Source organism: Scylla paramamosain, chromosome 45 (genome assembly GCF_035594125.1).
Source record: "Scylla paramamosain isolate STU-SP2022 chromosome 45, ASM3559412v1, whole genome shotgun sequence".
Classification (NCBI taxonomy): Eukaryota; Metazoa; Arthropoda; class Malacostraca; order Decapoda; family Portunidae; genus Scylla; species Scylla paramamosain.
In genome coordinates, this window is record NC_087195.1 from 9,616,320 (window position 1) to 9,630,451 (window position 14,132).

The window sequence follows — 14,132 nt, forward strand, 5'->3', positions numbered from 1 at the left end:
ATTAGTTTTTAGAAGTATGTATGTCACAAAGATTTTCCTTTTTTCACTTCCTTTGACTTTAATCACAGCATTCAAAGTTTCTGCCATTCCATCACCATATTCCACTTCCTAAACAACAATATCCTCTTTTATCAATATCAATCCTCCTCTTCCCTTTCCTTACCAATATCATTCCTCCTCCTCCTCCCTTTCCTTTTCTGTCTCTCCTCCATGTGCTATATCCTTCCTTTGCAAATCCCAACTTTATTTCCTCTTTTAGTTAGAATTCTGTTAAATATACCACATCTGGTTTATTGTTCTCTAAGTAGTCTTAAGTTTCAATAGGCTGAGCACCAAACCATCTGTGTTAGTATACATAATATTTAACCACTTCACTCCAAATGCTTAAAAAGTACGCATTGCTCATATACAGCATAGGCCCACGAGCATTAACTTATCTAATTTCTAATACTGTAATATCTCTCTCTCTCTCTCTCTCTCTCTCTCTCTCTCTCTCTCTCTCTCTCTCTCTCTCTCTCTCTCTCTCTCTCTCTCTCTCTCTCTCTCTCTCTCTCTCTCTCTCTCTCTCTCATACATACATACATACATACATACACACACACACACACACACACACACACACACACACACACACACACACACACACACACACACACACACACACACACACACACACAAAAGGAAGTAATAGACATGTGTCCACTACCTTCATTCATCAGTAATTGCCATAAGACGACCATCCCAGCCACGTCAGTGCACACACACACACACACACACACACACACACACACACACACACAGAGAGAGAGAGAGAGAGAGAGAGAGAGAGAGAGAGAGAGATGTAGATGTACCCCCTGCACTGTCTCCCCTTCCTGAAGAGAGAATGTAGGGAGGAGGGAGAAAGAGTAGGGTAAGAGGGAAGGAATGAACAAGGGAAGGGGGGAACTGTACCCCGCTCTTACACTCTCCCTTCCCTTGTGGAGTGGGTATGGGATGAAGAGAAGGAAAGGAGGATATGGAAGATAAGGGAAGGAAAATAGAGGGGGAGAACTATGATGTAAGACTCTACCAATGAGACTTCCTCATTCTGGATAGAGGGTGGTGCATGGGGTAGCTCATTTATTTATTTTTTTTTTATTTATTTATTTTTTCCCCGTCTAGTTTTTCCCTAGTCTGTTAGGGCTGAGACGGTGCCTCCTGATAAAGGACTTTTGGATTTGGCATTTGGGAACCATTACCCCAAGTGGATGCCCTTCCTACCCTTGGACCATAGCCAGGATTCAAACCCGTGCGCCTGATGACCACTTGGCCCCCAAAGTGCGCACAATACCACTGTACCATGGCGGCTCCCCATGGGGTAGCTCATTTACATGACCGGTGGGAACAGGGAGGGTGGGAGGAGCAATAGAACCTCAAGGACATATACAGAATCTGTCAAGACAAGCCAAAACAGGACACGGGATGGCTCAACAACAAGTCAAAACAGGATGGGGGACTGCTCGACAACAACTAGAATCCAACCATGACACCTATGTAGGCATCATCATATATTCCACTGGTGCTTCATGATGCCTACATAGGAGTCTTCATATTGAAGGGGTTAAACTTCTGTTTGATGATCTTGCGTGGCATCTTTGCACCAACATTTCCTCACTTTCATGTCCGCAACTTTCCAAGTGAATCTTTTCGCTTGTTGTTGTGTTCTCTGCATTTTTTTTTTTTCTTTACTGGGCCTCTACTCATTTCTTTCAATTTTCTTCTTTCTTCTTCATCCATGTCTTTTTTATCCATATTTCCTTCATTCCTTCTACTTTTGCAAATTTTCCTGCTCTTTGCAAGACATGTTCTGCTGCTGTTTGTGACATGAATCTTATTTTCATTGGTCTTCTTCCATTTTCCACACTCTGATCCTGTAAACCTCTTCAGTTTGTTCAATTATCCCCTCCCCTTTCTCTGCCACTTTTGTTATAATTTCCTTAGCCCTTTTCACTTCTTCTTTCTCTGTAGCTATTTTCATGGGTAGGTTCTCCTTAACCCCAAATACTGCCACACACATATTTTTCTACCATGTTTCTCATGGGATTACTTTTTTCCTTGATTATTTTAATTACTTTCTTTTCCATATTCTTATTGTGTTCCTGTTGCTGTTGCCTTATTATCTCCTCATTGTCCACCTTTTGTTGTTGTTCTTTCTCTTCTTTCCAACTTTTGACTTCCTCTGTCATTAAATTCTTCACTTCCCTAGCCCTAACCTCTCTCTCTCTTGCAAAGTTTTCTTTAGCTCTTCATTCTCTTCTTTAAGTTTCTTAATTTCTTCACAGTACTTCTTGTGTAAGTTCACTATTTTTATCACCTCTTCTCTCAGTTCTTTGTTTTCTTTTTCTCTTTTCATCTTTCTTTTTCATCTTTAATATATCACTGGATGTCTTTTTTTTTACATTGGCACCATCCTTTTTCTTCCTTCTATGCCATTATCATTAAGCTATGTATTTCTTCTCATATTTTCACATTGTCTTTTTCAATTTTCCACATTCATTTATTTGTGTGCTACACTGAGGTCCTCTTCCTTGAAGCCTTCAAAAATATTTGGGTTCATGCTGGCTGTCATCTTCCCAGTTGATATCACCAACTGCCAGTGTTTACCTTGTATCATTCTCTCATTTCTCCCTTTCAGCTCCTTCTCTAATAACACTTCCCCTTTCCCTGTACCCACACCTTGCACAAGATCCTATTATGGAGACAGGACTCAAAGTTTGTGTGTGTGTGTGTGTGTGTGTGTGTGTGTGTGTGTGTGTGTGTGTGTGTGTGTGTGTGTGTGTGTGTGTGTGTAACTTTTGCCATCATTGATCAAGATTAAAAATATTCAAGAGTGACGATGACTGGTTGAATAATGATTAATAATAATAATAATAATAGAAATAATCATGCTATAATTAGCAACAGTACTGCAATAACATTAGTAATAATAATAATAAAAATAACAGGGACAATAAGGCCACAATTAGTACAAAATAACAAAGAGCATCAGTACCTGTGAAAATATCAGTAACTCAATATCAACACTAACAACATGAACAACAACACCCAAACCTCCCTCCCTCAGTCCCTGCTACATGAGGTGGATGCCCTAATCTACGTGGACACAGACACCCTGTTCCTGGCCCCCCTGGAGCACCTTTGGGGCCATTTCTCAGCCATGAATGCCTCCCACATGGCAGCGATGGCCCCAGAACATGAGGACCTGGCCACTGGATGGTACAATCGCTTTGCCAAACACCCTTACTATGGACGCCTTGGTAAGCGAGGTATTGGGTTGTAATGAGGTTGTAGATTGCTCACTGAGCCATGTAGGTTGGGATTTAGTTCACATCTTGTAGGGCTGTCACCATAAGGGGCTTGAAGACAAACACTATATTTTTCTTATGCTGGCCACAAGGGACACAGTAATCCTGGCTCTCTGTAGCATGTGTGTGTCTTGTCATACAGTCTGTTTGCAACTGGTGCCTTGTGGGTATGAGTGTGTGTGGTGCCAGACATAGCTAGTATGTGTGTGTAGGATATGTGTGTTTTGTTTAGGTGTTCTCTGTCTGCCCTACCTTACTAAATGATATTCCTACAGAGGTGAGGGGAGGTTGTGACTTTAATGATTTTTATTTTATGTATGGATTGACAGGAAGCTTTGTCTGTTGTTTGTTTTGTGTGTGGTGTAGTGGGGTGGTCCATTAGACTGTCCCTTTCCACCATGGGCTGAGGGGCTAAGAGTGTGAATGATGTTTGTATGAGTGCATGGTGCTGTATCTGGGCCACCATGGGTGGGATTGTTAGCCTGGTGTATAGATAAATAGATTGTTTTGTATTTCATCATTTCTCTTAACTCTTTCACAAACACTTGGAGAAGGGAAACAAAAATTCTTCTTAAAGCTTTGTCATAATTATTATAAAAAATGCAGTTATATTTAGTTATAGTTATCTTTATTAACATTATTGTATTGTTATCATCATCATTTTTATCATTGCTGTTGTCTTTATTGTCGTCATTTTCACCACCACTATCATAATTTTTTTGGTCATGGCTCGTAATATCACTATGTCATAACCCTCCTCCTTACCTTTAAGGGAAGGCAGAGGCTACGCAGGAACTGCTCTAATTTTTTATATAACAAACACTGCAAGGTTTAAAAGGTTTAAATCCAGGTAACCAAGAGTTAAGGCTGGAGTTTTCACAGTGGGGTAAGCCACAAATGCAGTTCAGAGACATTAACACTATTTATTAACCAGTAATCAACACATTCCAATGATACACATAGGCAATGAAAGACCAGAATTCCACCACATATTAAAACATCAAGTGACCTTTCAATAAATCTTGACGTCACTATTCACTTTACTTTAGCAGGATTTTATCGACCAACTCAGGTCATTCAGTAACATATAACACATTAACATGTAAGGACACACATAACATAATCACATAAAAGAATAATCAAATGTAACATTAAAATATTAGCACTACATGCGAAGTGCCACAAAAGATATTAAAATCACTCATCAAGATTCAGCATTATATCAATACATGGAAAATGACATAAAATATGTGTGGACCACAGTATACTGAAACAACATATTAAATCGAGACACACAAGGCACTTAGAAAAAATCTTCTAAGTATTACTTACGACCAAGACGGGGCAGAGAACGACTGTGAGCTTCATGGTGCTGTCGAGTGGGAGCACCTTTCAGGAACTTGTAACACTCCACTCTTGGAGTCTAGTTAGGTCTGAGAGAATCGTTCGCTACTTCGTCTTATATTCCATTTTGACAACGACAATGTCGACCTACGTACATTGCTATCTACTACTACATAAGGAGTTATCCTTAAGGTTCAAAATCTAACTAGTTAGTACACTCATCTCTTCCTTCACTCCACACGATCACCAGGATGCTTATACTTCACTGTAGGTGCATAAGAAACATATCTCGTAGGAAGTCTATGGTTAACCACCTTTACACGCGAACACATGGTTTTTCTGTCCTAGCTCGTGCATTACTGAAGTTAACAGTGGGTCACTGTTTTGTGTTTTGTAAGGTCAGTGACTGTAAGGTAACTTGATCACAAGATTGATTGCGAATAGGCTAGGTCCATTAACTACATGGCCTTAGTCACCTTTAATCAGCGCTCGGGTGCCTCAGCATCAGGGCAGGCACTGTCCCGTTCATGTGACCAGGGGTGCTGTAAGTCTCACAAGGGGTCACAGCAGTGACCAGTGACCTCTGGGGCAATGCTTTAGGCCTGGGTGCCTTGGCGACAACACATCCTTGGCTTGGCTACGACAACTATTGTAGTCTCGGGCTGGAGTGTACACACAAGGAGGTGTGAGGTGTATACACTTAGGAAGATTCCTCGACTGGTTTATTGTGCAGCACATACAGCAGAAATGCAGGAAATGAGAGTCTGTGCAAATAGGTGTGTGTGTCTCCCTGTCTGGAAGTGGACTGGTGTTTCTTTGTGGCCTGCGTGTGTTCAGGTGACTGTAGGAGTTGGGTCACCAGATTAGTGGTGGCTGCAGTTGGCAAGAAAGGAATTTCTGCTGCCTAAATACTAAGTGTGTGTGTGTTTGTGTTTGTGTATACCACACTGTCATCATAATTATTACCACCACTTTATTACCACCACCACCACCACTGCTATTATCTTCCCTGCAGGTGTTAACTCAGGAGTCATGCTGATGAACCTGACTCGCCTCCGTCGCTTTGGATGGGAAGAGTATGTGGTCCCCATCTACAAGTTCTACCGGCTGGCCATCACTTGGGGTGACCAGGACATTATTAACATTATCTTCCACTTCCACCCAGGTAATATTGGTAGTGGTGATGGTAGTTAGTGAGAAGTTATTAAAAGTGTAGAGGAACTTTTCCTTAAGAGAAAAAATTGTATAAAGCTTTCATAGACCTAGAGAAAGCATAAGATAGGTTGGATGGAGGAGCTCTTTTGAATGTTCTTGGAAGAAGTTAAGGAGTTTAGGGTTTTTTTGTAGAGATGCATGTGTATCTGAGGGGAAAATGGGAGTGAGACTGGGTTGTGTAATATCTCTGTAGTTGTTTAACCCTCTAAGTGCCAGTCATTTTTTGGCCTGAACACTCTCTGTGGTTGTTTAACAACCTCTGAGTGCCAGTCATTTTTTGGCCTGAACACTTTCTGTGGTTGTTTAACCCTCTAAGTGCCAATCTTTTCAGCCTGAACGCACCCCAGTGCCAGCTGATTTTGTATTTTTTTTTTTCTCTCTCTCTTTAGAAAATTGTTTGTCCTGAAAATGAGATGTATATAGTTAGAAGTGTCTTAGCTTCAATATTTCTAATAGTTTTGGTCTTTTGAAATTTGGTGGATTTGGCACGAGGGAGTGAAATCAGGATGATGGGACCATGTAGACTTCTGCACCTCGTAACTGGCTTGGGGACACATTTGCAAAGTACACAAACCAGCATTCTGGGCTTATTTCAAGTATCAGTAGTAGTGAGTATACACTACATTATAGAAGAGGATGTAATTGTGGGTTGTTTCGTACACACACATGAGGAACCATGATTACATAAAAATAATTCTAAAGCAGGGAGCATAGTGGCATTGATGGTGATGGTGGTGGCAGGCAGTGCATGTGTGCTTGTAGGCTTCACGTGACACACACTAACACTAGGCTTCCCGTGCTTCTTTCTGTCATCTTGCTTTGCCACCCTTGCAGCAGCAGGTGGCCCTGTAGACAATCATGAAGGGTCATCTGTGGCCTTCTCATTGCTACTGTTGTTGTACAGCCTCCTCTTAGCACTCAAAATGTGAATGGTGCAACTGAGAAGCATGTACCATTGTAGCCTAATAGTAGGCACCTCACTTTCCTCACCATTTGTACTCTCAGTGCCACTACACATATAATCATGGTCATCAGCACTGTTAACAAATTCTGACACATCACTGTTGCCACTATGGTCTGACCATTTTGAATTGAGCGTTTAGGTGTTGTCCTTACTGGGGATTCTCCAGCCTGCAGTGCTGCCACACTTATACCAAGACACACCTCATGTAAGATATTTCCTACCTAAAAATTAAATGGTGTTGTAGTATATATACACTGTGATGCTCTAAAAAAGTTATTGTAATATGTTTTTTTTTACCATATTTGCATTGTTTTTTTTTTGCAAACACCACAATGCTTGGCAACATTTCCTCCAGGCGTTGTCACATCTCCATGGGTGACCAAGTGAGGTTACATGGTTAGAGTGACTGTGTTAATCCATAGTCAGTTCCTCTTGCCCTGCCAGCCAGGATTGAAGCTACCTCCACACTCACTCTTGTCATCACAGCCAAGAAAAAAAGCATACTCACTCAGTAAATATTTTTGGAAGAAAGAGCTAAAAAGGGTCATTACTTGATCCCTCAAGAGTTGTTGCCCAAACAGTGAAAACCACCAATGTGCCTTGACTTTTACCTCAATGATGGTGTGGAAAAAAGTTGTAAATAAAAGAATAAAATATGTCATAATTTAAGGGAAATATCATATCTAAAAGGAAACCTATCACATTTAAACAAAATTCACAATGGAGAGGGGGGACAGTTTTGACTGACTGACAGGCAGATTTTTTTCTCAAATTCTAATGATTCATAGGTGAGTATGGATTTCTGATAGAAATAAATTTGCATGAAATGTAGATTGCAGGTGCTCAGAGAGAGAGAGAGAGAGAGAGAGAGAGAGGTGGTGTGTGGGGAGCAAGGTTATTAGCAACACATAGGCTCAAATCTGATAACTGCCCAGTACAAGGTTTGGCAGCACTGTAGGCCACGGAATCCTCGGAAGGGACAATACCTAAACACTCGGTTCAAAATGGTCAGACCATAGGCAAGTTACAAAGCATTTTCTCAGTCTCTGAGGCATGTATGAGGTCAGTACTACAATGAAACATGGTCACTCTCTGACAGCAATAGGGAATTGAGTCACGCTCCTTGAGAGCTGTGCTGGGGCAACTGGAGGAGGGGGCAGGTAGTGGATAGAATTTGGGGGTGGTATCTGGCCTGTGTTGTAGGTAAATATGGGTGACATCTGCACAGCAAATTTAATTGGTAGCTTGACACACATATACATCACTGACAATTTGGAGGTTTTCACTGCTAACGTATATATATATATATATATATATATATATATATATATATATATATATATATATATATATATATATATATATATATATATATATATATATATATATATATATATATATATATATATATATATATATATATACAGTAAAATCCCTCTCATCCGGCATTCGAGTATCCGGCAGCTTCAAGTATCCGGCACATTTTTCCCCGAGCCTTAAAATCAATAAAAAATCAATGTGTACTCATAAAATCGATTAAAATTCCCGCGCAAGGCATACTTTGTCCCCTCGCCACCAGAGCGCACTGCTTCGCGCCACCCGCGGCCCACTGCACTGTGTTTACTCAGTGACTCAGTCCCACGTGTGCACTGTTTATCACCTGACGCCTTCATCATGCCTAAAGTTGTAGAAAAGAGGAAGCGTGTTGTGCTTACACTTAAGCAGCTGATCAGATCAGCTGATCTTTGTTATGGTAAGATGCGTGAGTGTAGGGTGGTGATTGTGGACATAATTTCACTTCTATTCAAGTATCCAGCAATTCAAGTATCCGGCATGTCGGCAGTCCCGTTGATGCCGGATAAGAGGGATTTTACTGTGTGTATATATATATATATATATATATATATATATATATATATATATATATATATATATATATATATATATATATATATATATATATATCACTGGCACTCAGGTGATTAATATTTTTACGGATGGTTGTATGAGGGGGTGAAAGCTTAAGTAGTACATGTTGGTGCAAGAATGAAATGGAATGGAATGGACTATAATAGCATGTCAGCATATGACACTGTGTCAGGAGCAGAGAGTGAAAGGGAACATCAAAGAGTGGCAGGTGTATTGCATAGGATGTGAGACAAACTGAAGATGAATGTTGGCAAAAATAGTTATAGTATTTGAGAGAACAGAAGTGGAGGTATATGATTTTAGAATACCTTATATTGTGAATGGGCCAGCTATAGGAAGGTGTGATGTAATTATGGGAGGAGAAAGAATGGAGGTGATTGAGTTTAATCATCTGGAAACTGTGCTTAGTGAAAATGGTAAGATGGATAGAGAGAGAGAGAGAGAGAGAGAGAGAGAGAGAGAGAGAGAGAGAGAGAGAGAGAGAGAGAGAGAGAGAGAGAGAAAGGACTGTGAAAGATAGGTGGGTTGTAAGATCAAAGGGGGAAATGTGTCCATGTATGTAAATAGAGATTAAAGGAATAGCCATCATGGACTTCTGAATTGGAGATCTGGACATAGAATTGGCCACTACAGTCAGGAATGTATGGTGTAGAAATTAGTCATCTGAGAGGCATGTAGACAGATGAGATGGGAGAGTAAGAGCAATGAAAGTGTGCATGAGAATTGTAGGAGTGATTGTGTAAGCAATGAAAGTATTGGAGTGATGGAATGAGTGAGATGGTATGGCCAAATTGATAGGATGAAAAGTAAGGAATTGTAATGAAAGTGCATGTAAGAGAAGTTAATAGGAGAGGAAGGCCTCTTGGAAGATGGAAGGAGAGAGTAAAGGAGCACCTGTGTGAAAGAAGTGTTAGTAGAGGCCAAGCATCTAAGCAAGTAAGAAGGGAATGTCTAGATAAAGAGAAGTGGATGCTCTTCTACTGTGGCCAACCTGCAGACACACTCATGGAGGGAACAAGGCATCAAAGGTGTATTTAGAGGAGAATAGCTAATGGAGAGGAGTTTATAGAAAAGGGGGAGATATAGGTTATATAAAGTAGAGAAAAGGAAGCTTGTTTGAGAAAAGTAATACAAAAATACAGAGTAAGAAAAATTTTAGTTTTTGGCTCAAATACAGACACATGAATTTGACTTTCTTAACCAGTCCTTACACTCATGTACACTTTCTAATGTAAAAGTACATACACACTCAAGCTGGATAAATATAGATGCAAAAACAAAACTACAAGTGTAGTACAGATTCTATATACTGTCATCAATTAAGTTATAACTATCCAACACATACACGTCTCTAACACACACACACACACACACACACACACACACACACACACACACACACACCACACACGCACACACACACGCACGCACACACACACACACACACACACACACACACACACACACACACACACACACACACACACACACACACACACACACACACACACACACACACACACACTTCCGGCAGAAGAAGTGTTGGCCAGGATGTGGAAATTAATAAGAATAGATCAATACAAGAATGTCAGGGTGAAAAGAAATGTGAATGAACAAGACAGAGGTAAGATAAACAATCTGCTGAATGAAGCCAAAGAAGAAAAATGCAACCAGAACAGAGACAAAGAAGGAGTTTTACTGTAGAATCATAGACATGAAGATACGGAAGTGTTATGTGAGGATAGCAGAGAGGGGAAGCGAGAACTAAAAAGTGTCATACATATTAGTGAATGGGGTGATGTCTGCACTACTAGAGTTAAATGATTATTTAGAAGAACACAAGCCAGATATTATAGCAATCATAGAGACCAAATTAAGTGATACATTCGTGAATCACAACATAGGTGGTGGAAGATACAATATATGGAAGAGAAATAGAAAATGTAAACAAGGAGGTAGAGTAATGATGTTATTGAAGAAGAACCTAGTGGTTGATGAGGTGACATATGGTGAAGGCAGCACATAGATGTTGAGGGTGGAGTACTGAGGATTATAGAAAAATGTTAATGGATACAAGTGAACATATGGAAAGATTGATTGCAAAGAGTAACATAATCCTGATGGGGAATTTCAACTGTAAGGAGGTGTGTTGGGAGGACTGGTTGACAGAAGGAGATGAATTGTCATGGGGAAACAGGTTGCTGAAAATAGTAATGGATAACGTTCTAACAAAGTGGGTGAAGGAAAATACCAGATTCAGAACAAATGAAGAACCTTTAAGACTGGATTTATTGTTCACAAAAGAACCAGAAATTGTTGAAGACCTCAACTACAGGACCCCAATAGGGAAGAGTGACTACATTTTACTCGAGTTTGGTATAGAAGAGGAAATGGAAGGAGGAAGGAAAGAGGACTATAGAAAGGCAGGTAGAACTAAAGTAAAACAAATTTCCAGTGAATTGAGGAAATACTTTGAGGAGATTGACTGGAGTAAATTTGATGAAGCAAAGGGAGTGGAAGAAAAGTGGAACAGTTTGCTTGAGATACATAATGAAGGAATAGAGAGATATGTGCCAGAGACATCTGCAGAAGGATTTAGAGTAAATGACTGGTTAAATAGAAGATGTGAGGAGGTGAGAATGGAAAGAGATAGAGTTTGGAATAGATGGAGAAATAAAAGAGGTGAATAATGGAAGAAATATGTGGAAGAAAGGAATAAATATATACTAATATGCAAGAAGGAGAAATGAAATTATGAAAAGAATATTATAGACAAATGCAAAGACCAACCAAAACTATTTTACTGATATGTAAATGGGAAATTAAAGAACAAAGTTGGAATAAATAAATTAGAAGTTGATGGAGTGGTATATGAAGGGGCAGGAAGGATGGCTGAAGTGATGAATAACTGTTTCCAGAAGGCTTTTATAAGAGAGAGTGGTTTTCAGGAGCAGGAGGATGTAAAAGATGATTGATGTAGGGTCAAGTGAAATAAATGTTACAGTGAAGAAGATAATTGAAGACCTAGATGTAAGGAAAGCAACAGGCCCAAACAGAGTAATTGGATTTTAAAGGAGTGTAATCAGCATTTGGCCATAAAGATCCAAAGAATCATAATATATTCATTAAAAGAGGGAAAGGTCCCAACGGACTGGAAAAGAGCAGATGTAGTGCCAATTTTCAAGGAAGGAAATAAGGAAGATCCTTCAGACTACAGACCAGTGTCATTAACAAGTGTAGTGGCTAAGATATGTGAAAGAGTTATAAAAGACAAATGGATCAAGTATTTGGAAGAAAACAATGTGTTGAAAAAACAGATAATTTGGTTTTTCGAAGAGGATAATCTTGTATTACAAATCCGTTGAGTTTCTGTTCATGAGTTATAGATTTTGTGCAGGAGATAGTTGGGCAGACTATTTATTTAGACCTCAAAAAAAATATTTGAGAAAGTACCACATAGGAGGTTGTTATGGAAACTGAAGATGTTTGGAGGATTGCAAGAAGAGCTGCTAAAGTGGATGGAGAACTTCTTGGAAGGTAGAGAGATGAGAACAGTAATTAAGGATCAAAGGTCAGCCTGGAAAGAAGTTTTAAGTGGGATTCCACAGGATTCCATGTTGGCACTGGTAATGTTTGCTGTGTACTTTAATGATATGCCAGAAGAAATAACCAGCTAAAGTAGCTTATTTGCAGATGATACAAAATTATTGAGAAAAATTGAAAAAGAGGAAGATTGCATAGCACTTCAGTGGGACCTAAACATGATCTGGGAGTGGAGCCAAAAGTAGCAGATGGAATTCAATGCAAAGAAATGCAGTGCGATAAAATGGCATGAGTGGCAAGAGACAATTGGGATTATTCATTGGGGAATGAGAGAATCAGCAAAAGAACAAAAGAAAGAAGCCTTGGTGTAATTATTACTGATAAGCTATCACCAGAGAAACACATTAACAATATTAGAGGTGAAACATATAACCTACTGAGAAATATAAGGTGAAACATATAACCTACTGAGAAATATAAGGACAGCATTTACACATTTGGATGAGGAAATGATAAAAAAAAAATGTTGTGACCATGATATGCCCAAGATTGAAGTATGCAGCTGTGGTATAGTCACCTAGTGCCAAGAAATCTATAAGAAAATTGGAAGGAATACAAAGAGCAGCAACAAAGTTACCTCCAAGTTTGAAGGATTCACCATATGAAGAAAGGCTGTCAAAACTGAGTCTTATATCATTGAAAAAGAGAAGAGAGAGAGGTGATTTGACCACACTGTACAGAGAGATGACTGGAATGGAAAACTTGGATAGGAAGGACTTGGTGACATGAGATACAAGAAGCAGAAAACTGAAAAAAAAAAAAAAAATGTTTTTAGAAGAGATTTAAGAAAAATAGCTTCCCATATAGAACTGTTGTTTGGAATGATTTGGACAAAGAAGTTGTTGATGCAAATACAATAAATTAACTGAAGACAAAGTTAGATAAAAATAGATATGGAGACGAGACAGCACGAGCATACCTCTTTTCCTGTATGTCACAACTAGGTAAATCCAAGTAGGTAAATACATACACATACACACCTATATTCTCCCACAGATAAGCTGTATGTTTATGGCTGTGAGTACAACCTCCGTCCAGACCACTGTATGTACATGAGCGTGTGTAAAACTGCTGAGATACGAGGTATCTTTGTTCTTCATGGCAACAGGGGAACCTTTCACACCAACAAGCAGCCTGCCTTCAGGGCTGTCTACCAGGCCTGGGATGAGGTAAGCATGGGATGTTATGTGGTACTTTTCTTTGATGTTCCAGTGTATATAGACAATTACTATGCATTTCAAGGGCAGTGTTATATTATTTTTTGAGAATAGCTCTCTAACAAATTGATGAATTGGAATCATACTTTGACACAGTGTGTTTCAGACTGCTAATTTTCACCATTTTAATCAAGTAACAAAAGTGGATAATAAAGGCACATGCTTTAGTAAATTTACTGTGCACAAGACCTAGCCAACTGCCCGATACATGAAGGTATCAGGATGTTGTTGTGATGTCACATTCCACCCCACTGTTATCATTTTCACTACTGAGAGAGAATACTGCCATCCCTGTCACTGCCAGCATTACAGTGAATCTACCTGGATACTTTTATCCTAGCTACTATAGTGATATTTGGGAGAACACAGCCTATCATTGCCTTTTATTTGAAATTGTAGCACATCATAAACTTTCAGTATATACACTAAGCTGAATTTCCTTAATTTTCTTTGTTTTAATTAAAACTTCTTTATGTTCCTATACATTTCTTGAAAGTATTATGCACTTTTATTATA

General features: G+C 39.3%; 1 protein-coding gene across 1 annotated transcript in view; it reads left to right on the forward strand.

The window, feature by feature from the left end:
* Positions 1-14,132, forward strand: part of LOC135094484 (glucoside xylosyltransferase 1-like) — a 29,762-nt gene that overhangs the window by 10,071 nt on the left and 5,559 nt on the right. The window contains exons 4-6 of the mRNA XM_063994610.1: positions 3,104-3,296; positions 5,704-5,853; positions 13,396-13,568. Coding sequence (XP_063850680.1) covers positions 3,104-3,296; positions 5,704-5,853; positions 13,396-13,568 — 516 coding nt within the window. The remainder of the gene's footprint in view (positions 1-3,103; positions 3,297-5,703; positions 5,854-13,395; positions 13,569-14,132) is intronic.